Source organism: Melopsittacus undulatus, chromosome 3 (genome assembly GCF_012275295.1).
Source record: "Melopsittacus undulatus isolate bMelUnd1 chromosome 3, bMelUnd1.mat.Z, whole genome shotgun sequence".
NCBI lineage: Eukaryota > Metazoa > Chordata > Aves > Psittaciformes > Psittaculidae > Melopsittacus > Melopsittacus undulatus.
In genome coordinates, this window is record NC_047529.1 from 89,991,187 (window position 1) to 90,017,746 (window position 26,560).

The 26,560-nt window shown below is 38.9% G+C and overlaps 1 protein-coding gene across 1 annotated transcript in view; it reads right to left on the minus strand.

Moving 5' to 3' along the window:
* The window catches only part of PCNX2 (pecanex 2), a 154,901-nt gene that overhangs the window by 35,662 nt on the left and 92,679 nt on the right, over positions 1–26,560 (minus strand). The window contains exons 22-25 of the mRNA XM_005146038.3: positions 20,436–20,546; positions 17,711–17,838; positions 3,717–3,775; positions 1,253–1,468 (exon numbers count right to left, since the gene is read on the minus strand). Coding sequence (XP_005146095.2) covers positions 1,253–1,468; positions 3,717–3,775; positions 17,711–17,838; positions 20,436–20,546 — 514 coding nt within the window. The remainder of the gene's footprint in view (positions 1–1,252; positions 1,469–3,716; positions 3,776–17,710; positions 17,839–20,435; positions 20,547–26,560) is intronic.

Consider the following 26,560-nt stretch of genomic DNA (forward strand, 5'->3'; position numbering starts at 1 on the left):
AACAAGAAATTACAAGGCTAATAAAGAAATGATTTCTCTTTCCTTTCCAGTTCCTTTTTCTTCTAATCTGCTTTTTTTTACTGAACACATATCTCTTCAGATACTACAATAGCAAGCTGTTTCAGGTTACTGTTTTCTACATACCATTTCTTAAGACACAGGAATGTTATCTTCACCCCCACCATAGAAGAAGGAAAGTGAACATTGACCATTTACCACAACCTGTTCAACATCCTACAGGGAGCCTGTCACAGAGTCAAGGTTTGAGTCCACACATGTTATTTCCTAGTCTAATCCTCCCACACCCCAGTGCGTTCAAAAAGCCAGTCTGTATCTTATTTTCTCATACTTAATCTTGTTGAAAAGTCACCTGTACACACTGTCCATTGGTTGCTCAGCCCTGGAGGCTGGAAAGCTGTTTATTCTGGGATTTCAAAACTCCCCTCACCTGCAATTGCAAAGTGTTATCTCTGAAAGGTTACAAATGTAAGCAGCAAACCCAGGAAGACAACATGTGCAGCATGAGCAAAGTTTACAAACTGTTTAAGTTTTGTGGGTTTACTTTCATTTTTCTTCCTACTCCAGGGACAACAACAGACAAAAAGGCAGGAGTGTGACACTGTGAGCAACTGGCCTCACAAAAGCCCCACCACTGAGGACAGGGACTGCCTGTCCTTAAAGAGAAGTGTCCTAACAGAGGAACAAAGTAAGGTCACTTCAACTGAAGTCAGCACTTTCTAAATAATAGAAATATGAAACCCTAATTGACTTGCTTGTCTTCTCCTGTTTTGCTGTGACAGAGACCATCTCAGCACTGGCATCTTGCATTATCTGACGCAGGTGACTTTCCATGGGAGGAGTCTAATGATATTTGTGTTTTTTTCAAAGACAAGTTTTGGGTGGTTTATCAGTTTTAAGAATAATTTAATTTTTCATCATTATGGAGGGAAAGAAATAATCTGAAAACATAACTAACCATAACCTAAAATATCAGTGTGCCTTCTTTCTGAAGGTCTTATGATACTGCAGAACATGACTCCAATTTTCTTAACATCTAGGTTTCAAAACATTGTTATTCAGACCATAATACAATGAAGTACAGAGCTGTTAGACAAACAGACAAGTATTTGTAAAAAGAGAGAGAGAAAGGTCCTTAAACTCTAAGTTCTGCTATAGAGTTTGTGATAGATGAAAAGGTCAGACAGGGTTTGTTGCTGGTTTTGTTGTTATTTAAATCATCAAGGATCCTTACCTCGAAATTCCAGCCCTCTGAGCTGAAAGGTGACAAGGCCATTTCCAATTTCAATCAAGTGTACAAAGGCATTTAAATAATCCGATGTCAGAATAAAACAGTCTCCTGTGCTGTAGTTTCCCCATCGGCCCAGAATCAAATCTCCACAAAGAGACTCCTGCAGAGATCTTGTCAGATGCTCATAAAAAATGGAGTTGAGATTATTGTCATCATTTCCTGCAACCAGAGCAGCACACATTTGTAAAGAATAAAATGTATAATACACAGCCATTCTGCATAAAATCCCACATTTTTTTTATTCCTGCATAAAGCTTCTTCCTCTAGCTGGATATCTTCCTCATACTTTATACAATCTATATTTCCCGGATGATTTTTAGCTCTCCAGAGTACCAGGCATGAAACTTTTGTTTCATATTAAGAATAGTGTAAAGAGAACCCCAAATCAGTGCCAAGACTTATTTCAGGCCAAATTAAATCACTTCCATATTTTACAGCAGCAAGAATTTTTTAGCTCCACTGAAAGTTTCTGCAATGCTAAGTTTATGTCTACTTATTGTCCTCAATTTAAGAACCCAGAAACCATCATTATTTCAGCATATAAGCTTAAATCTGACTGTTATTTCTGAGAGTTTTTAAATAACTCAATCACACAGCTTCCAGGACTTTTGGTTGGATTTTTTTTCTTTTAGTCCTCCAGGACACGAATTTTTCATGAAAGCTTTTCCATGAAGTATCTGTTGGTACTTAAGATGAAGATACATATTTTACAAGAGTTATATCAAGAAGAAATAAAACTAGAACTGCTGCCACATCTTTAAAAGTAGTAGCTGTCCAATTACACATTGCTTATACCAATCGTTCACCCCATCAGAGTCTGAAAGTGTCACCTCCTAAAAGTTTATGGCATTTAACTGGATTAAAAGTAGCACTTCATGATGGTGATCCATGAAAGCGAATGAACCTTTCACAAATGCTGACACAGTGCTGCATAATTTATGATGGTGTTGTCTTGTGCTTGTACTCTTTTACATAATATATACTTGACACAAGAACTGCTTTTTATTTCTGTAATGCACCAGTATCTCACCTTCAATACTTTTAAAATGCTGGTGCATTAGTAGATATATACATACAAACCAACATCTTGTAGGTGAATACATGAGCGTGCATGTGGATACATATGTACAGGTGCATATGCATATTTATGTATGTGCATATTTAGAAGCAGATCTAACATGGAGAAAAACCCCAGAGGGTGACAGGCTATAGCTCCCCCTCCAAACTGCTCCTCAGTAGAAGAGGAGGAGTGAGCATGTTGCTACACTGCTTTTCATCACCAAGGCCATTATGCATCCAGCGTGGTATGGATGTATATGCAGGTGTGTATGCGCATATAGACATACTCAGCTATACATCTTCCCAAGTACATTTAGTCAAAATCTAAATGAGTCATCAAGTTAATCTTCTAAGCACACACACAAAGGAATGTTTTGCTTGAGCTATGGAGTGTAAAACATAATCAACTTATTAGCATATAGAATAGTGCTAAAGGCTATTGCTACCAGATGATGGAATGGCCTTGGGAAACATCTTAACTCCCTGTCTTGAAATGATAAATAATGAAAGAGCATTACATATGCCTCAAACTGCTAATACCTCTCTTGCCTTCTTGGACACCCTGGATTACACCCACTTCTGCTTAAAGATGCATATTTGTTCATGCCTTGATGTAATGGATAAAGATAAAAGGGTGTATGTGTGTGTAATTAAAAATATAACAGCAATAATTACAATGTAATCTTATACCTCTACAATAGAAGCCCCTGATACCTCAGGGGCAAAATAAAACCAGCTGCAAAACACTAAAGCAGAAGAAACTCATATATGAAACCCTGGCTTCTCCTGCTGGAATGGGGATTTGGCATGAAACACTGATATCAATTTCCAGTGGAAAGGGCTCTGTCCCACCAGGTGCTGAAGAGCATTAGCTAAGGTACCACACACTCTCCATGTCCACTGTCTCCCTCAAAAATGCTCTCATTTCCCAGTCTCACAGGAACCACATGGTGCAGCCCAGGAAGGTGCTTTACACTTCCATGGATCAGAGCTCATCTATTGCACTGGCAGCCAGAGGAGAAGCGCACCATCCTTCTTACTCCTTTTTTTACCTTCTCCTGCAAATTTTCTAGTTTTCCTTTCCCCCATCTCCAGAAAGGTTTCTCCCAGGGAACAGATGATAGCTGCCAGCAGTTAGGGACACCACTAACCTGCTGCTTTTTAACACAATCTTTACTTACCAAGTCACACAACTTAAACTGGTGCTCTACTACATTTAAAATGCTCTGGCTTGTTCACACAACAGTTAAATCCTTTGCATCTCTTCAGCTTACCCAGCAAAGCCTCAACAGTGTAAACAAATCACATTTTGCAAATCAAGCAGCACACCCAAACTTCCAGGCCATACCTCCATCCTTTTCGATCTGAATTGCCAGTCTGGTGTTGGAATGGTCCGATCTTTTGGTGCTGGAAATAAAGACATGTTGTACAGCCAATTCTTTTTTCTTTTGTTCTTAAATAAGACTCTCCCAAAATCACATTTGTATTTTCTTTTTAACATATCTTCTCATTCTGTGTTTACATCATTATGCAGTTCACACTCTAATCCATTCATCAAGTTTATTCCAAGTAGGTATATACATAGTTAGTTCAGTTCAGCATTGATATTGCAGCTTATCAGCACACAGAAGTGTCTGTGTGTGTCGTGTGTCATTCCCCCCCCAACCCCCTTTCTCAAACCCTGTCTTCCCCATTTTCCTTCTTCTGGGGCAGAGAATCTGTGGTATGCAGCACATAAGCACATGCCACCAAACAGTGAATAGAAAGAATATTAAATCAGTCTTTCTTCTTTTCTAAGCCCTAAGGAAAACAGCTAGACTCAAGGGGTTTTCTTTGTGTGAAAATATTTCTGTGGGTATATAACATACATAGAAAACCAACAATAACAAAAAAACCCACTTAACTCAGTTTCATATTTAGCTAGGAAGCAAGGAGAGGGTCTCTGGTCATTCTTATTGCTTGGAAAAAAAAGAAGTAAATTACAGGCTCTTAGTCCATATAGATGATAACCCTGTCTCTCTTATGAATGACACATTCCCTGTTTAGTGTTTTCATTGTAGCAGTGGAATATAAATACCACAGGAAAAATGGTTACAAAAGAGAAAGCAACTAAAAGGTAGACTGAATTGAGCTTTTATTCCTACCTGTAACAAAAGACACTAAGTCTGAAAATAAGCAACAAGTAAATCACTGTGTCCAGAAGAAGGGTGTGATGTTGTGGTGACGGGTTATTCAACACCAGAAGTTGACAGATCTCCCAAGCCTTGAAGGGTACTGAAAGCCTGTCTAACAGGAATACTACAGTAAATGTAATTTTCCCTGAAATACTGTTCTGGCAGCAGAGCTTTAGGATTTCAGGACACTTCATGAAGAATACTGCCTCAGAAATTTTGCCCTCAATCACTACCCTTAGTAGGTCTACCAGATAGATACGTAAGTATTCCTCGGAAAAGGGGGTTAAAGCAGAGAATGGGAAAAGACAAAGCCATTTACTCCAAACAAGTCAGCATAAGGTTACATGTGACAGTGGTGAGAGTCTAATCTGTCCAACAGCCTGCAAACACAGGAGGAAAGTGCCAAGGCAACACCACTCCTGGCACTGGAACCAAGGGAGACACCCTGGCATGGTCCTGGGCAGCACAGCCAGGCAGGACTGGCTGTCTCTGGCTCACTAGGGTGGGAAGCACAAGGCACTGTGGAGTTTTTGAATGGGCTGATGGTTGGCCAGTCAACTTGAAAAGCCTGGATATCCTCACTATGAGACTTGCAGGAGGACTGCATCAGGGAGGTTATATATTATATAGGAGGCTTTCAAACAGCTTAAATAACATTGCAAAAGGATGGTTCAAACCCAGCACGTTGTCTTTGAAGCACAGCAGAGACCCTCTGGGAATCTGTATGCCTTCATCTCAGTATTGGCTCCTAGGTGTCCATGTACAGGTTTTTTAAAAGGATGGAAGTTTCAGGGCTGTAAGCTCATGCTGAAGCCCACTGGGAGAAGGATGTAATTGATGTCCCTAATGCTGGAAAGCCTTTTCATCCACCCTCTAAAGCCTTCCCAAAAGGCTGTGGAAAACTGACCAACAGAAAAATTTCTCACAGGCTTCCACAAGTAGAAGAGGAACAGAACTGCTTGAGTTTCACTCACTATCAGTGATGTTTCCTTGCTTTAAAAAGGCATGTTCTTTGCAAGAAATACAGTTGAAGAGAATATGAGCCTTCATTAGAATTATTTGTAATTAGCATTAGTACATTATCTACATTGATTAGCATTTTATTTGATGTATTATTTATCTTCCTGCCTCTGGTTGGCTCAGCTTATTGTAACTGCAATTTTCATTTCCTCTGCAACAGAAAATGGCAAGGGGGGGGAGGGGGAAGGAGAGGGCCTTCTAAGCAGTTCAGAATATAAAGAACGATTTTACTTCAAAAGATTATCAGAATTCTTCTACCCTGATATACATCCACCCGCAACTGAAACATATGCAAGAGTAAGCATAAAGATTAGGTTATGGAATTCAATCAATTTTCTATTCTCAGCAGAGAAACGCTGCTGATTTCCAAATGCATATGTTTTAAGATTATGAGGCTCCTTATTAACTTTCCGTCCCTCTGAAATGAGTGTGGCAGTATGAGGTACAAGCCAATACTATTCTTAACCCCAATTTTTTACCAACCTATAAAGCATTTCTGTTCTTGAGGCATATTGAGACCTATACAAATCAAGCAATACTTCAGAAAATTCTAATCTATAATGAGTAGGAATCCTTTTGCCCAGCATGCAGCTCTGGCTCCATTTATTTCCTTTTTATTTTTCTTTGAGAGAAAGATGCATGATACAATCAAGGAAAATCACAAGTGCTTCACGACACTCTGAGACAGATAATGCAGCATGACTGGGAAGAAGGGAAAGAAACAGAACAGCTCTCACCAACAAAACAAAGCCAGGATTGCAGCTTCAGCTCCCATTCCAAGCACAGTCATGGTTGCTTAAGCAGCTAAAATATGGGCCTCAGGACATGAGACAAGGAAGGATTTACCTTTTCAGATGCTATGAGAAAAACTCAAATCTTTAGACATATTTTGAAGATTTCTTTAATTATAATTATTTTTTAAGATCAAAGGTAATAGAGGTTGTAAAGCAAATTCCTCTCCTGCAGCTCAGTTAGTTGAATAAATTCAGTCACATAATCCATTTTGAACTTTAAAACTCTTCCACAACTATTAATAACCAGAGTACCTTCTTGAAGGCAACGGAAATTTGCATAGCAGTAAACTACAATACACCATGCCTAATAATCAAGTCAGCGACACCTTTTCTTCTGGCTTTTCACTGTCAACTAGGACCTCCCTAAGTGATCTAGTGGGTGACCTGGGCTTTCCTCCAGTGGCCTCTTGTTTTAAATTCGGTTGTTACGACTCATCCAAGGTGATAACTAGCTCAGTAATTGAATTTCTTCCTGAATTGCATTATTCTGTACAAACTGAGTGCAGGTCCTTCAGCACTTACCCAAGAGAGCAAGTGACTGTTTAAAGTCAACATCTGCTTAGTTTCTGAAATATCTATCTCATGCTCTTTCAATTCATCATTTACATTGGGCACTGAGATAATCCACTGGTTTGCATAGCACTGTTCATGCCATTATAACTACCGCTTCTCTTTGCAAAAGAATGAAGTCACTTTTACTTGCCTTGTCCAAAAATACTGCCTTGTTTTTCAGCTGGGAAAACTCTCTTCTTCTACTTTACCCTCCCAGTTTCCTTAGCAAGGTAGGAAAAAGACTGAGGGGGATTCAGGCACCCTGGGTAACATACAGTGGATGGTGAGAATTGGGGAAATTGAGGAGTAAAAAAAAGGTTATCGCTGTGCTTATTTCCAGAAGATAAAGATAAAATTGCAGGTGCTCTATCTGCACTGCTGGTGCTGGGTTTTGCCCCAAAACACCAATTCAAGAGTTCCAGGACTCCTGCTGTAAAGTAGGGGATCTCTGCTTTGAAAGAGAACAAAAGAAAAGCAGTTCCTCTCTGGGGGATGCAAGAGATGCCTTTCCAGGGTAGATCCAAGGTTTTTCTTTGTCTATGTCCAATGAATTTTAATCTGCCTTTCCATGACATCTAACAGGCAAATCTAAGACAGACACTCTACTATGCTGCAGCCCTATTATTATTATTCATGGGAGTCTGGAAAGAAATCTTCAACGTTTCCATGTGAAAGTCTTACACTGCTGGCACTACAAATGGAAGGCTTAGCATTAAAACACAGTGGTAGTAGTAGGCTACAATAGTGAGGCAGGAGGGAGAATGAGGAGATGGCAGAATAAGCAGGCATTCATGAATATTTGAAGGACACCAGAGGCAAAAACAATGGTACTAATTGGAAGTGTGAGGATGCCCAAGTAGTTCTAATACAATTTCATTTAAAACAAAGAATGATTTCAGTGTGATTGTAACAGCAAAGGCTGACAGTCCCTTCGTGCATAACCATGCCCATGTTTTCTGGGCAGCTGCATGGAGGATATGCCTTAGGTTTAACTCACATTGATACAAATCTCTTAAAAATGAAACTTCTCCTTCCTGATCACTTGCTCTGATTCTTATTTTTTATGCTTTTTTCCTCCCCTCCTTCCTTGACTGCTCTAGTGTTTCATCTAACAATAAGTAACTTTGATTGCACATTAGGAAACTGGGAGAAGGCTGAGAGATAAAGTTGATAAAGACAATGCTGTTGAAAAATCCTTTTAAAACCTCAGAAGATCTTATCATCAATAATTGTTTTAGAGTTTAAAAAGGTGTTTATAAATTATGCTAACACCTTCTTGGGTTTGGTTTTCGTGTTTTTTTGTGGTTTGTTCGGTGCTCATACTGCTGGCCTCAACTCATATTACTGTTAGATGCTCATACAGCTGAGCATGCTTATTTGGCATATTCTTAAGCCTTTTCTTAAGATGAGGTTTCTGTGCTCCTGCAGCAATAGGAAGAGGTGTGAATTTGAGATCAAAAGCTGAGTGCCCAAACATGGATTAAGCATCATACATACATGCATATTCAAAGGTGTAGCTGGGGAATTCACCTCTTATTGTAAGCTAGGTTATTTAAACTTCTGCATACTTTAAAATATTCACTAATGCTTTACCTAATTGTCATCAATATCCCTGCTTTTGTCTTATTTGCCTACCTTGCTACTTAATTTTTGCTACTTTTGCTTTCCACTTGTCCAAGTATGTTTTTATTTTGAAAGCCATCTAGTCACTATCTTCATGTATTTTATACCAACCAATACAAGAAACTTTATAAGTGGAAGAATTATGCCAACTGCACAGAGATATTTGTACTCATTCTTGTGTCAGTGAAAAAAGGTCAGCACCCTAACATTCCTGTAAGGCTGGGGCTTAGCACGGGATCATGCATCACAGCTATACCTCACTATCTGCAATTCATAGAGGTACTTTAAATTTAAAAGCAAACATATTAATTACACGTAAAACCATGTGTATGAAACAGTGTATGTGAGTGTTAGTTTTCTGATTTTCCCATAATGAGCCAATACAAACATTATAGGAAAGGTACTCCACTGTGCCCAGCTCTGGATAAAGAGCTCTGCAGAACTAATTCACGGGCTCATAAGTGAAGGGGCAAAAGCCTGAGAAATGGTAAGTACCTGGAGAATACGAAGGAGGTGACGAGAAAAGTCCTGGTGAAGTTTTCATTAGAAAAAGAGAGCGAGATCAGACAGCAAAAAAAAAATTACCAAAATGCTGGCAGCTGCTTCAGCAGATGAGGCCAAAATGTTTGCCTCATTTACTCCATAGAGCAATGCACTGCTTAAAAATAAAATTAGGAGGTAGAGATGACACAAAAGTGTAAGGAAATACAAGAATAAGAGAAAGACTGGTGAATGATGTCTTGCAAAGAAAGCCTACATCAGAAATACTAGTTTAGCTCACTATAGGGTTTTCCATGTATGTATTTCTCACCAAAAGATGGAGTCAAAGCAGAAGCTCACCAAGCCATTCAGTGTCACCAACCTGCAAGTATAGCATCAGCGATACTACACTGAAGAACAAGAAAAATCTTACTGCTACTGTGCATTTGTACAACATCCAATCATAACCAGGGATTTTAGTACCTCTAGATATTTCACTGCAAGGATTGTTTAGAGTGTTATTCATTGACAGCAGCCATTATGATAGCCTCTTACAGTACTCTTCAGACTGAAAAAAAAAATCTCTGGTATTTTGAGAACAAACACTTCTAGACATAGGATTAAAATGAAGGAGAAAAAAACAAACAAAAAACAAACACCAAAAATCCCCAAGCCTCTTGCTTTCATCCAGTATTTACATAGTCCCAACTAGTTCAAAGCTTCAGAGGCAATTCTGAGCAATGCTGACAATAATTCTGTATGTTGCATTATCACAGAAAGAAGTGAGAGTTATTTTACATTTTGCTTTTAGAAGCCCCAAGACTGTTTGGGTCCAGTACATAAGGAGACAACCCAGAATTAGGGCAAGCTGTAGTATGAAATACTCCCAGCTGCTCTCTGTACACAATTTACATATCACCTCAGTCAGAACAGTTACACTTGTGCAACATCTCTGTGATCCCATCTTCACATATTGACAAAAGTTGCTAGAGTAAGCCTCTTCTCAAATGTTTGAGTTTAGTGCTTCAAACCTCATCTTGCCCCTAAATGTTTGATTCACTTAAATCGAAATCAGAAGGTGATCTACATTATTGAAGTGTATGGGATGAAAGCTTGCTGAGGACAATTATTCTTATGGAAATTCAGTCAATCCATTTTCACAGGTCTCCAATATTTGACATGACAGAAATCTCATGTGTTTACTTGCTCTCATTAGATTTACATAATTTGGAAGCTAAGCATTAGATGAACAGCTTATAAAATTTTTATATACCCACATAAGCCCTCAAAATATTACATGCTTCCTATTTCTAATTCTATGAGTTCATTCTCATCCTTCTCTTATGCCTGTTCCTGCCTTCCTTTCCAAATATCTTTAAAAGTCCTCTTATATCATGCTCCTCATTTTCTTTATAAGTCTGAGTTCCTGCTTATCAATGTCTGTTGCATTACCCTCTCAGATTTTTCACTGCACACATTTTCCTTTTTTGTCCATTCCTTTCCCTTTTCATTTATCCCATTGTGGTTTTGATCTCCGCTTGTGTTCCTGCCTGGTCTCAGCATGCATTCTCTCTGATGTCTTCCTTCTGTCTTTATTCTGTCCTCTTAGAATGATTCAGTGAATTGGAGTTGTGAATGCATCTTTAACTCAGCAGGGAACTACAAAGCACTGAATCAGAATGCACTCCCAATTAATTATCACACATATGGCTCCTGTTCAATTAGCCTCAATTTGTTTTGTTGATGGCCAGGGGCAAAATTTGAGAAGAAGTGATGTTACCATTAAGAAGATACTGCCAAACAGTTAAAATACAACTTTGAATTTTGTATAGCCTCCCTTGAGTGTGAAACTCTTGGCAACTCAGAAAACACTTATTTTAATACCAGATCTGCTGGATTAAAGGTGCCTGGTTTTCCTCACCCATCCTTTCTCAGACAGCCCTCGCCTTTTCACAGTTCAGTGTGACTCCACACATGGAGTCAAACATGAGGTGAGGGTTGGGTTGGAGAGATATGCAGACCTCTGTGCTACAGCAAGTGGCCAAAGGGGCACACACACACAGAGGGTCACCTACTCCAGGTGAGATCACAGTTCAAGATGCTGAGGGGAGTGTAATTTCTACTAAGGCTTCTTCTTGCTTGGCGCTTTACCTGAAGCAACACCTCCCACATCTGAATGCTGTGGCTTTGTTGCTCCTCAAAGCCCTACACACCTGCTGAAAGGGATTAAAGACTCCCAAACCAGGCAAGTTTTGCAGGTACAAGCCCATGGGTAGTACTGGTGGTATGAAATGTGAAGGTGTAGACAGGTAGTACAGGAAAAGTTCTTGAGAAGACAGTTAGATGAGTAAGTCTAATGAATAACAATAAACTTCAGAGGGCTCTTGAAGAACTAAGGCTGAAGTATGGACAAGGATGTTCCTTGTTCTTCAAACATCTTGGTTTTCTCTATTCTCTCCCCCAATGCCAGAACCATGGCCACATGTGCACTTGGAGAATAGGACACAACTTCCTAAAGGCCACTTCATACTCATTGTTCCAAGAGAGAGTATTCCCTCAACCCCCCCCAACATAAAAAAAAAAAAAAAAGTCCATAGGGAAATCTGCAGCTAGAAGACTAATGAAGAAAAAATTAGCAGTTTGCTAACATTCCAGCTTTTACATCACTGCCAGGCAGGAAGTACCACTACAATCAGTAGAAATGCTATAGCTGTGGGCACCCAAGCCAGGCCTAAACATCCCTCAGTACCAGTCTAGGTGGATGCTCAAGGATCTCAATTCCTTTGAAGTCTCCAGAAAGACTCTAATCAAATTCTACATGCTTTGCAAGCAGGACCAAGGGGTTCTTTTAATTTGAAGACAACACACAAACACTTCAGACTAAACCCCATTCATTCATTGGTCCTACTTGTTTTGACTTGTATGTCCCAGGTACTAATAAGCACCCATTTTTGTTTTATCTACACACTGATACTTATACTGTTTTTCCCAGTTCTAAATTAACTTAACACTCAATAAAAGCCTGAAGGAGCTCTCGGGCCAACTCAGTGAAGACCTGTCTTAAAAGAGCCACAGCCATCAAAGGGGCTAGAGTTCATAAAACCAAGTAATAGCTGACACCAGAGGAACTAGAATCTCAGTACACTCTGAAGTTGTGCAACTGGAATACAGTGCTTCTTTCTCGTCAGTTCATAAAAGATAGTATAGAAGTAGAAGCAGCTAGAGAGAAACACAAAAAATAGCAGAGAAAGAAACAGTTAAGAAGAAACCAAAATGATCACAGTGAACACTAAAACTCATGGTTGCAATGTGGCTTTCATGCCAGGTGGCTGGAAGTATTCAGAAAAGTTTGAACTCTAAGTAAGGAGAACAGGCAGTGACAGCAGTCAAAACATAACATTTCTGAAGGGATATTTGAGGAAATCAGGCTAACACAAACTCCTGACGATTAGGGGAAAAAATGGCTCTCCTATGCTTAACTTATGCTGTGATTGTTGACTTCAGAGGTTAATGTACATTTCTTTAATGTATTCATTGTAAACCAATGTCCAAGGCATTAGTGAACTATAAACATCTGCTGCAGTTGTTCCTCTGTAAACATCACCACTATGGAGGTCTACAAACATGTGAAAAATCAAACAACGTAGCAAGAAAAGACCAAAAAAAAAAGAAACACAGCCCTAAAGAAGAGAACATGAAAGGTCCAAACATGCAGCTCTCAAAGAAGGCCCATGGACAGTTATGGGTGAATGACATCTTGTGTTCAGAGCAGGGGTCTTAGCAGCTGCAACAGATGAGCAGCCTCACAGGGAAACCAGATGCACCAGGATGTGTTAAAATAAGCATCTGGAAGTAGAAGGCCTATTATTTTATGGGAAAAAGGGAGGGAGTAGACGAGTACTTTTCACAACTCCTTTTCCCACACATATGCATAACATGGGGTCAACCCAAATTATATCTACATTGGGAAAATTCTTGCCATTCCACCTGCATGTTGTCCACGATGGGAAGGTTAAGTGAGCTAGTAGGATAAGAGAAAATCACAGCTTCACTAGATTTGAGGCAGGGGAGGCTTTGCCCACCCTCCATTCCCAGCTGTGTTAACCTTGTAGGTGGCTATTTTCCAGGCCACAATGACTGGAACAGTAACACAGTGATATTTAAAAAGATTGAGAAAAGAAAGGCTTGCTCACATACTCTCAAACACAGAGAGGTGTCCTGTAATTTCCTTCTGAGATACCTGTCAATTTAATCACAGCCTCTTTAGAGACACCTAACTAATTTAGTTACATAAGATTGTAAATCACTCAAGACCCTTCAAAGCAAATGCAAGCTGTGCCTTACTCCAAAATAGGCACTGAACCAGAAGAACAGAAACAGGAATGAGCAGGAGAGATGAGTGGCTTGTAGGCAATGAAATCTCCAGATTCCTGATGGCAGTTTGCTGTTGGTAGGGACAAGTCACAGCTGCAGCAGAGAATAGGCTACTCAATGTGATCCAGCAGTTAGATGCACTGGGGAATGAAAGTAAACTTCCTACTCTGTTCTGTCCATTGCCATGTCAAAGATACAAAGCAAGATAAGACAAAGGGAGGAGTGGGACAGGGTCAGGCTGCAGTGTGACAAAGTATTTGAGGAAAGAAGCAAAGCAGAGGAATGGCAAAACAGTGTTTGAACAAACACTCTATGTTTTAAGTGCCTATACATTAAACAAGATTTACTGCTATTTGCTTTTCTCTTTCTGACATCTACAGCCTAATTACTCCAACAGCTGTGAAAATAAAGACTAAACCAGGACTCTTCAAACTGGGAAGCAGGACCCAGGCTAAGGCCAGCACAAAGCTGGTGTTGCATCAGTTTTTTATCTTTAATTATTTTGAAAGATAGAAAATGTCTCATATCTCAACTCTCACGAGGCAACCAGCTCATGAGCAGCAGGCCACCTTTCGGATTTCACACCCTTTTCTTTTCAACAATGTCAGCAGAAGCTGTAAATAAGTGGTTGCATGAGAAGTTCTTTCTTACTCACCTTTGTTATTGCCTTATTTTTTCTTCTTCTTAAAGCCAACCTTCGCTTTCCCCCAAGAAAGATCTCTGATCTCAGTTATATGTAGGCTCTGCATGCAGTGAGTACCAACGTGCACACTATAAACAAACAGCATTTGCTGATGCAGGGAAGAACACCCATGCTCTGCACACACACTGCAAGAGCACAAACAGGCACAGTGTGATTCCTGAATTTTGAAGAGCTTACTAGGAATTTCACAGTTTGCTTACTGTCAAAATGATTTTTTTTCCCCCAACCCACTTGAGTTCCTCCATCTCCTTTTCAAAACAAACAAGCCATCATCTTAATTCTCTAAGACTTTCAGCTCCAGCTCACATCATCTAGAGTGGCAGATGCCCAGTCAGAAACCTTAGGAATCAAACTCCTCTTCTGCCAGCAGAGAAAAATGGGACTAAACGAAACACTGGAAATGCAAGACATGTCTATGTGCACTCAGAAAACACCAGGTAGAGAAAATCAAACCAATACTTTAAGGAACAGATGGAACAGTTGCTCGCCACTTGGGCTACTGGCTTAATAGCCCAGCATTTTCTGCTGCTTATGTCCAAGGCTTCAGCTTTGGATTCACTTTACAGAAAATGAACCAGTTGTTTTTTCCTCATCTTATTTCATACTTTGGCCCAAATGAGATACAAAAATAAGTTTTCCTTAACTGAAACAAAGAAAAAATAAAGTTTGCTTGACAGCAGTTAAGTGTGAGCATAGTGATGAACAGAAATGACACCCTAAAAAAATAACCTAATTTATGAGTTAGAAGAAAAACAAAACCGTGATGTTTTGCTATCTAGACTGCTTATCAAAATTGTTTTCAGTTAGTCCAATTAAGAGTTTAAATTATAAAAGATATAACCATGGAATTGACTACCTCTACTTCATATAAACGCAAATGAGTTTTTATGTAGCTAATATAAATGAGATAATTAAATGTAGCCATCAATACAGCAAGGAAGTGTTTGAAAGTGAGTATGCAAAGCAGGCAAACCAAAATAGCTATATAAAGCTACTGAATAATAAATATAAATAATAAAAAATCTGCCAGAGCTTCTGCTTCAAATGAGTGTGTCTCAGATTGCGCTGTAGCTAACCTTCAACTTTCCTTTTTACAATGATATGTAGTGACAAGACAAGGGGGAATGGCTTTAAACTATCAGAGGGGAGATTTAGATTCAGCATCAGGAAAAAAATCTTCATTATGAGGGTGGTGAGGCCCTGGCACAGGCTGCCCAGAGTATCTGTAGATGCCCCATCCCTGGCAGTGCTCAAGGCCAGGTTGGATGAGGATTTGAACAACCTGGTCTGGTAGAAGGTGTCCCTGCCCATGGCAGGGGGGTGGAACTGTATGAGCTTTCAGGTCTCTTTCAACTCTAAACCATTGTATGATTCCATGGTAATATCCTTAGCTGAGTATGTGCATGCCAAAAAGGAAATCTATACACCAACTTCTCCTTCTGTGTGCTCTGTTTTGTCTTACAGCACCTGAGAACTCAGTGAACATCTGGCTGGAGGGCACCATAGCCCAAAAACAGGTCCGTGCATCAAGCAGCCAGAACAACTTTCCACTTCAGCTCAAGTTCCTGATCCTATTTAACTCCACAGCTCTAAAAGAAAGCAATTATGCCATCTCTTTGAATTTTCAGATGTTGAAGGGTCAAGATTTAAAGCAGTAAAGCAAGACCTATCTCAATTCAATTATTTAAATATTTCATATAAAATTTGCCTATTCTTAATACGAAATTACTCCCTTCCCTTTACTTTTTTTGTCTTTCACTGTGTCCCTTCAGTGAACCAGGAATTTTTCAGTTCAGTGCTCACTCTGGTCAATTCTTCATGTGAGCAATGAAATACTGAAATGGAAACGAGGCAAAGGAGAATCACAAGTGCTAGAGACAAAATGAATACAAATTTAGGAGGAATCATTACATGTGCCTATTATGGGATGCCAAACATTTATTTCACTTTGATGACTGTCTGAATCTTCTACAGGGCTGTTTTCCACTTCCAAAAGGTTTATGAGGGTCAAGCTTGTGGTTTTAAGTGAGAAGATAACAAAGGATACATTAGAATTTCTTATAAACAAAGCCTGATTTTTTTTTCCACAGGGTCTAATTTAAGCATTCATGTTGAAGACAAAGTTGTAGTTACTTCTTATTTTGGAAGGACAAACAGCGGTAGATTAATGTATCAAAAGGGCTAGTTTTTTTGCACTTGAAGTTTTACAGTTTATGGGTAATAATTAGATAGCTTTGCTTTCAGAAATCATTAGCACCAACTTCTTCACTTCCCTTAGTGGGAGTCACAGATGGTCAACAAGGATGAAAACAAGACCCCTCCGTTATTTAAGTATCAAGCATCAACCACCTTTTGAAATTTCCTTTGAATATCTTCTGTTCATCTCATCCTAAAAGCCTTAGACAAACCAAAATCAATTAAACCAGGCCATTCTATTTCTACCTACAATAACATACAGATTCTACGTTAACCTAGCTATATAGAAGTGATATGCCTGCAACCAAGTTTGATTCTCTAACTGGTACCTAGAAAAGCCTTCAAAATGCTCTGGTTGAAGTAAAATGTAGCAGATGTTAAAATTTCCGCTTCCTACTTAATAATGTTCAAACTTTCCATCCAAAAATGTAAATTTGTCTGTGGGATTAGCGGCAGCTTCCTGCCTTTCCATGACTCCCCTCAGGTTCACTTCTATGAAATAATGAACCTGTTGACCCCCCCAAAAAAAGATGTGTAAGAGAATTTTGTTAAGATCTGGCCCCAGTATACAAAACTCAACTCCCCTCAAAAGCTTTTTTATATGATTTGGCTTTGTCTGAATAATTGCTTTACAGATGAGTACATACGCACTCACTGATGCAAGTGCCCTTCCCTTAATCATTGAATCCAGTCCCTAGCCTTGCAGACTGTTCATTCATTCCTTGCAAAAAAGTACCTCCATCTGGAAAAGGAAGTGTTTACAGGTCTCCAGTACTCTTGTTGGAAGCCCATTAGGTCCCAGTTACCAAGAACTTTCAAATCCTTCTGGGCACAAGAAGCAAAAGCTCTTTACTCAATCTTTTCAATATTCTGTGTTTGTGTCCTTGTCAAATTGAATGACAGCTACAATCTGACAAAACCAACCAATTCTTAAGTCAAACTGCTAAAACAGATGAAGCAAGAATAACAATGCACACTGATTGTCACTTCACTGTGAGAGTTACCTGCCACATCCCAAATGGTAACACTTAATCAGGATAGTATATAATGTATTAATGCAGCCTGACTTCTAGTGCCAAAGGCTTCACAGATTTAGTTGCTAACACTAGCTAGGCAAGACAAAAAAGGCTGACAAGTGGGAGTTTTACTGATTTTTTTTTTCACAGATTCATTACTGTATGTCTGTACAACAAATGCAACATGACACCTCATCTGTACCATAAGGATAATTTCTTAAATACATTTTCAGAACAACCAAATAATCACGAAACAGTAAAACACCAGAATCAAGGCTCAAAGATTCACCTCTTATACGCTACAACAATTTAAGGATTATCTCTGGAAAGAAAAATACCTCCAGAGATGAAACTAATGAGGGCAAAACCTTTACAAATAACAAGTATAGAAATTTTTTGAACAGTCTTACTTGTAGTTTTTCTCCCAGAACTTGATCGGTCTTGCGTATGATGCGATAAAGATGACACTGCCAAGAAATGGACTCAGTGGTGTAGAAAAGACTGAGGTGGCCAGGGTTTGAAAAAAAAGCATAGCAGAGTCTGAAAACTTCAAGTTAAGGTAACAGAAATGATTTAATTATACTTTTAAACCACTGTTGAGGCAGCTCTTTAAACTGTTTATTTTTGTGCTTTTGTTCTTATTTATATACCAAAGAGGTGGTAAGGTAAGGAAGGGAAAGGCAGGCAGTGCCAATTTGCCAATTATCAACATGTAATCGGTGGCTTTCAATGCTACACAGCTATAATGGAGGTGACATGTCTGAACACAGTATGTTATTAACTGGCTGACCCTGTCTAATCTTTGCCTGAGGACAGATCCTGAGCGTAGGCAGTGCACTAAGTGCCCTTTTCCTGCTACCTAGTGTACCTTCTGTAACACAAAGGGCCTTTCCAGAGCCTGACACCAAGCTGAAAGGAAAGCCCCCCCAGATAGCACTTTCTTGGAAATTCTTTGTTCTCTGCACTGGAGTCTGGCTCCTGGTGTGTCTGGTATTCTACTCTGTGAGTTTCTGCTTACTTTGGAATAACCTAGTCTGTGGAGAAACAGCTATGCCTCTATAATCCAGCCTGCTGGCTTAAAAGCATGCTTTCATGTTAATTCTTACTGACAAATTAATATTCAATGCTGACTGAAAGGTAAAAAATATTCAGCATTTCATACGCTTTGAAATACATATGAAATGAGAAGGTGAGGAGAGGGAAACGGTAAATATCACATATAAACATCACAATGAATGCCTGAATCCATAGCTTACTTTATATTTAAAGTCATATTTCAGATGGCTGGAAAGCAAGCTGGGAGATGGATAAGGGTACTGAAAAAGATGCAAATTAAAGGAACATGATTAAGACAACCTGAGTAAATTAAATGCTAGGCTTTAATTCTTCACTAATTCAAACCATGCCCATGAAAGCTCAGAAAAAAGTTTTCCAAAATGGCATGAGACCAGTTGTCCTTCCTTACACCTCTCTTGGGAGGAAGGTGCTAAGTAAAGAAGCTATGAATTGAAGTAATTGAAGTGAAGGAGCCACTATTGAAGTACAGTAATCAAGTGCATCTCCAACTAAAATTAAGGTAAAATCACCCAGTAACAATAGTCTTTTAGACTACCCTCATAAGAAATACCTCTTTATGTGTTCCACATAAAGTCTCTTGAGACTTTGCAAAAACCATTTTAAACACATGCAGCACATTGTGGTACCATATTTCCATTAAAAGGCTCGCCAGCCATGCTTTCAAAGCAACCTGTGAATATTTGCTAAAATACCTCCCTCAAATCCCTCAAACTTTTTAAAAGAAAGTGGCCTGGGAGTGTGTCTTTGTGCATTAGTGAGACTGGAAAATGAGCTGCCCTCTGAGTCTGAACTTCAAAAAGCAACAGAGAGCACAGAGCAGAAAGCGAGTGCATCAAAAAAGTTAAACTGTCACATTACACTGTAGTCATAACGAGCACAGACTGTGAAAGAGTAACAGGCATTTACAAGTGTCAGATAAGGAAAGGAAGCATGGGAACTGAAGAGACGAAAAGAGAACAAGGAGGACAGATAGGGACAGCAAATCATGTTTTCTAAAGTGAGCTCTAATGTCATGTTTGATTTAAAAATTGCCACCATGATAAGTCATTTATGACTCCGCTGTGAAGTGTTCATGTCTAAGACATAATCAGTAGCAACAGTTTTATTTTTGCTGAAAGACATTACTGATGTAGTAGAGCATTAGCTCTACTAAATGCACATTGGAAGACATTTTCCATCTGACTTGTGAAGAGCGATTTTAACTGTTTCATATATGTAAATGTGTCATGGGAGCAAGTAACAGCATCTGTCTCCCTTATATACAGTTGATAAGTACAGTAGGCAATTATCTGTCATCAGGGGGGTTTTATTTGATAGCATGCAATTTACCTTTATTAGGCAATAAAAATAGCCTATTTACACCAATACTTTAATTATGTCTAAATAAAAAAATATTAAATTACCACCAAAAATTAACAGGCCTTAGTCTATATCACAAGCCAGGTTTCCTGTTTCTGAAGGACTGCCTTAGTGTTGATGGACATACATCATTACTGATAAAACAGAAAGGCAGTGTTAAAAAGAAGAATGTTTCTCAGCACCACAATGAAAAATGTACATTGAAATCTTAAAATCCAGTTGCTTCTGAAACAGAATAGAAAACTAGGACAGTTGCAACACAAATTGGCTCACTGAAATGAATTTGTACCCGAGATACCAAGTAAAAGCAACTGAGAAAGTAACTTTTTAGAGCTCTGTCAGCCATATGTCCCGCACTTTACAGAAGTAGCTTCTGCATACATAGAAGTCCACCCAAGTTGGAACTAATTTATCAATCACAACGTTTCTTTCTGGATGCATCAAAGTCAGTGCTGAGGGCTGTGGTTGGGTGGGAAGTGAGCAGGCCTAAACAGACCAGTTTGAGTCAGAGCTCAGTTTCCCAGTTTCAGTTCCCGTGCAGCCAAGACAGAGAGAAAACTATTTCTCAGGAGATGCTCCAGGCATTTTCACATTTGAGAGCAAATTATCTAGGAATTTCACACCTTGTTCAAACACTGTAAATCAATTACAAACATGAAAAGGAATTTAAGAATAAAGAAAAACAAATCTATAAAGGATATGAGGTATTGCAAAGAGCTGAGCAAAAACATGGAACGACGACCCCCAGGCAATCTGCCAGGGTGCAATGTATGTCATGATGAATTGCAACTTCTGCAGTAGGTCCCACAGCTGGAAAACCAAAAAGACAAGAGTAAAACATGGTGACATTTTTAGGCACTGATAAAGTTTCAATATTCATATCTGAAAGTGACACTTTTTAGAACTGTGCCCTAGAATGAACGCAAGATAAATAGATAAACTATATCATAATTTTAGCTTCCAAGGGGATTAAGGCCTTACTTCACCAAAGGTGCCAAAGCATGTTCTTCATTTGAAATTCAAACTTGCAATAAAGTATTTTTTTAACCACCATTCTGAGGTAGCTCCCACATTACCTTTCTTCAAAAGTATGCCTGCTTTAATAATAAAGTGGGAAAACAGGTTCTGATATTCACTGCATCTATCATACCACTCGTCAGAAGGTTAGAGGACAAGAGTCCAGCAGAAAGTGGATATCGCAAACAGATGAAGCTCTGTGTGGCTCTGAATGCACAAATCAGACAAGATTTTCAAGAACAGAACATTTTCATTTTTTGAATCAATGGGACAAACCATCACTACGTAAGCATTTGTTTGCCATTAAGCATGTAGCTACATTTTCAAAATCAAATCTATCCCACCACAAAAACTTTGTATTAATATGAGTTTTTATTGTTGTGCAGTGCAAATTGAAACACACACACTGAATTTGCATGTTTCTTGTAAAATATGCTTGGTCCTGCAACTAGCAGTTTCTGATTGAAGAATGATGTGTCCTTATTCCCTAGGATACATTTTTTTTCTGCTAGCTCTGTTGGCATCAGGTCAAAACAGATCTTATGTCTTGTCTGCATTGGGCCATCAGATTCTTATTGCAGAGTAGTCTCCTGACAAAGTGTCAGGAAAAATTTGGCCGTCAATAGGCATTAGTGCTCAACACACATAACAAGTTGACAGCGAAACAGAAGTACATGCAATGTTTTGTGTTCATACAGCGAAAGTATGTTGCATTTCTTACAGTAAATTTTCAATTGAGTTAACGAAAACCAAGACATTGCCAACATCCTGATAGACACTGAGGCTATATTAACATATATATTAAATGCGTCCAGGGAATGTTCCCAGGCACTGGTATTGTGTATGTTGCTAAACTGTTAGAAATGTCCCTGGGAAGGTTTTGGTCTAGCTCAGCGCACACTCTTCCAAACAATCCCCAGACATCCTCTTGAGCAAAAATCCTCCATGATCTGTTTCCAGATGGCAGTTCCATACCTCCACCCTGTGTAGAGACTATTAGCATGGACACAGCTTCCCCATGACAGCTGGACTCAGGAATAGAGCATGGTTCTAGGCACATTTGATTTAGTAGTATGTTGGTAGTCAGAGAGGATGCACCTTCACTGGCTGACTCATTTCACCTGTCCTTAAGTTACCAGCCCTGTTAAGTAACCCAGTTAACAAACACTTGGTCATCTGTATCCACAATGGCAGTGCACTTAAGATGTTTCATTGATCTTCTCTATGAGATGTTGTAAATAACTGCAAATTAATTGGGAGGGAAATAAGACTGATTAATAGCATAAATGTGTTTTGGTCTTTGTGCTACCAAATGATCACAGAAGCAGCTGGTAACTCCAGTTTTAACCAGTGTCACACTAACTCAAATTCCAACCTTCCAGTTGAAATGCAAACAATGTTTCACATGCTTTCTGTGCTTTGGCATGACAAATTAGCTGCAATACTCAAAATATGGATTATATTAAATTTTGCACAGGGATACTATTTAAAATCAGCAAAGCCCTGATAAAAAAAAAGCCTTTATGATTTAAGGCATACCCTGGTTACCCTTACCTATGAGAAATTCATATATTGGCAATTTTGTTTTCTATTAATGTGACTTGAAAACTACAACATCATATAAAGTACACAAGTAAAACTGAACTGAAACTAGAATTGGCTTTTATTTATTTAAACCCTGTTTGGCAGGTTGTGGGGTTGCTTTGTTTTGCTTAATTTTGTTTTATCTGAAATGTCTGAATAAGCAGCCGTGAGAAAAATTTTATCTGCTAAATGGTTTAAGTGAAGGGCTGAAAAAGCTGGTGACTCACATCTGAAACCTCAAAAAATTGGAAACTGCAGCACAACCAGCAAAGTTCTGCCTGTTACAGATTGAAATCACAAAGCCATAAATCACTCCAGCTGTGCTCAAAGATCTGGGTTCATCAAAAGGTTTTCAAACCTCAAATAAAATTCATGTTTCGCATTTGCTAGGAAATCAAATCCAGGAGGAAACCGTTCTGGCTTCCTGTTCCATTACACTGTTTTAATCATTCTTTAATATTTACACATTCTTGCAAAACAGGCCATGGAGCCCAGTTTACCTGTTGCTTCTAACAAGTCCTACTACTTTTACACCTATCACTGCTTGAATTTGCTGTTGTTTCTTTCAACATGTGCCTCTTGGCTAGTGTTTCTATAAGACAGGCAATGGAGCTCATTTCCATTCACAAAACATGAATGTAAGAACACTCTAATTAATATCTCTTGGGTTTTGGGAGCCTTGTGACAGTGCACCTAAAGGCCTGGAAATGTGCGATTTTCAAGCTACTGCTTTCATTAAGCGTTGTCAAGTGCCTCTATTAATTCTCAAATCACTGCTTCCCGGACATGTTTTGCAGAGCATCTTAGGGTAACATGTCTTTAGCATTTTACACATCTAACTATAATTGCTTAAGGTGATGATCCCTCCCAACTAAATTACAGAGATTCAGGAAGGGTGGGGACCTGGCTTTAAATTTTCTCCTTTTTATCTTAGAATCATAGAATCACAGAATAGTTAGGGTTGGAAAGGACCTTAAGATCATCCATCTAGTTCCAACCCCCCTGCCATGGGCAGGAACACCTCACACTAAACCATATCACCCAAGGCTTCATCCAACCTGGTCTTGAACACTGCCAGGGATGGAGCATTCACAACCTCCCTGGGCAACCCATTCCAGTGCCTCACCACCCTAACAGTAAAGAATTTCTTTCTTATATCCAATCTAAACCTCCTTTGCTTAAATTTTAACCTGTTACCTCTTTGTCCTGTCACTACAGTCCCTAATGAAGAGTCCCTCTCCAGCATCCCTATAGGCCCCCTTCAGATACTGGAAGGCTGCTAAGAGGTCTCCACGCAGCCTTCTCTTCTCCAGGCTGAACAGCCCCAACTTTCTCAGCCTGTCTTCATATGGGAGGTGCTCCAGTCCCCTGATCATCCTCGTGGCCCTCCTCTGGACTTGTTCTAACAGTTCCATGTCCTTTTTATGTTGAGGACACCAGAACTGAACACAATACTCCAAGTGAGGTCTCACAAGAGCAGAGTAGAGGGCCAGGATCACCTTTGACCTGCTGGTCACGCTCCTTTTGATGCAGCCCAGGATACGGTTGGCTTTCTGGGCTGTAAGTGCACACTGAAGCTGGCTCATGTTCATTTTGTAAAGTTTTGTTTGAATGAGGGCAATAACTTGCTCCTGAGGCTGTGAGGGATATTTTTTAACAGTGCTAGATACAAAAAGGAAACCTTCCCATCTAAAGTGAAAGTGGAAAACAAAACCTCAAGCATGACTGCACTTTCAACCCTTTATAACCATTTCTTTAAACACATATAAAAGCTTAAGTCTTCTACATCCCAGTTTAGGATGATTTATAAAAGATTATTCTTATTAAGCCTTCTTAGATCTTCCATGTTTTCTAGAGTTCACTAAGCAAAAAAAAAAATTATTTAGGGGACATAATGTTCTAATATTCCTAGATATCTTTACTCATGTGACAGTTTTGCACAGTAAAGAGGTTTTAAGTCTTTGATAGAGAATTTAAATTATCAGGATATTCAGTGAATTTAAACCAGCATCTTCCCACTACTGTCAAGTTGAAGAGCAGAACATGCATCCATCTTTCATATTTATTTTATGCGTACACACACATTTTATCATCTTAATCATGCTTAAGTCTGAGTTCTGAAGCCTCTGCAGACCTCTGGCACATAAGTTAGTACTCTATATGTCTGTATATAAAACAAAGGCAATGACTTATCTTTAAAGGTCAAATTTAAATAACATTACAAAGTAGTAGTTAATGGAAATTAGTTAACATACATGAAGAAAGAAGATTTTGGGAGTCTGAAACATCACTAAAATGTGATGTCCTTTTCTCAGTTTGGAAGATTTCAATAAAGTAGGCAGAGATTAACACCTGAATTTAAATTACACTGAATGCAAGATGGAGACTATGCAATGCTTTCAGCTTTTGGCAGCCTTTCTATCTTTTTAGCATCTGTTGGGACTCTGTGTGGGCAGACTCCTTGGCAATACTGGGACTAAATAATGCATAAACATTAACATTTTCTTGCTAAGCTTGAATTTCACTGTGTTTTAAAAAAGTATATACAGAAATCGGTTTTAAACAAAAATAACTGTCATATACATATGGCTATATGCTCTGTGTGTAACACAAAATTGAGAGATTAAAAAAAATAAATCCATAAAGTAATTATTTCCTGCTTTGAACAGTTATTTCTTTATATTTCCATTCACATACTGAGAACTTGAGATAGATTTGAACTCAAGGCTCTCAGATACTAGGGGCTATTTAACTTTTTCATGTTAAGCTAATTCTGGTCAATTGGTAGCTCCAAGTCTTGGAAGTAAATTCTAATAGCTTCTGGCATTTTTTTTTCTTTTTTTTTGTATGTCAATAAAAATTAGGATACATCAGAGGAAAATTTGTGAGCATGTGTTTATGGATATGAAATTAAACTTAAGTGGAACAATTTTATTCTAGTTCTTGGCTTTGCTTTGCAAATCATTAACTTTCTGGTCTTTATTTAATATTGTTTAAAACAAACTTCAGTTATAAAATCCTATGAAACAAAGTATACTGGAAATATTAAAGGTTTTTAAAGTTTTTGCCTTAAGTCATTGCGACATTCTATTAGTGTATTTGAACAGCATTGTGTTTGAGTCTACAACAAATACTTTCCAGGCTGTCTTTATTTGCACCTGCTTACAGACATCTGAAGCCTTTATATTGTGGGATTTTAAGATCATTATCTAATGCAACACATACAAGAGGATCAAAATATAATCAGTCCAAGGCTCTGATATAGACCTCTGAGGAATATATTCCTGAAACACAATGTCCAGCACTTAACAGCGACAGTGTACAAAATGGGAATGGTTTAAACAGTTTGAGTAACAAGCCTCAGAAGACTTACACATGAAGTTAAATGTTAACCATCAGCCAGAAGTAAGTATGATGAGGATTATGACAATAAGACAATGATAAAACCTAACAGTCCTGGGTCTGCTCATGGCAAATGCTGCTTCTTCCTACATTGACAGTTGATAGCAAGATCCAACGGAAAGAGACTGTGGTATAGTAAGAAACCATCTCACATATCTCCCAAGGTGGGCAAAAAGGACAAGATCAAAGCTATTCAGCTTAATTTGCAGAGGGCCAGACAACGGAAATAAATCAGATGATCCAGCCTCTTCTATGAAGCCTTCATAGCCATGGCTCCTGCCAAAGCTGCATTTCCCCAAAAATCTCTACTAAAGGCAGAGATAAAACATGCACAGAGCAAGCTGCATGCTGAAGTGCCAGATAGGCAAGATTTCTCTTTCAGTGCCTGCATCAACAGATATGGAACACACCTCTATCAGCATGAATGTACATGAGTAAAGTCCTCCATGTGTAAAGCACAAGACTGACCCACGGAGTGGGTGTGTATCTCCTTGCACCCAAGTGCATTTGTCTGTTCTAAAGGAAAAACATAAAAAAAGAGAGGAAATGCAATTTGGGAATAGTGTCAGGAATGAATTCTGGCAAAGAGGTCAGTGACAGAAGGCTGACTGAAAAATCAATTAAACCATTCCTCCAATATTAAACGGAAACATGAACTGTACAGTGCTCAAGAGAGTTAAGGACTCCATGGCAAATACCACTGGGATTATCCTGTCAAATATCAGACGTAGCCTTGGGTATTTTACTTTGCAGAAAGTGTCTTAACAGGGCTTATATGCCAGATATCAAAAGTTGAGGAAACAGCTGTGAGCCAAGAGGTT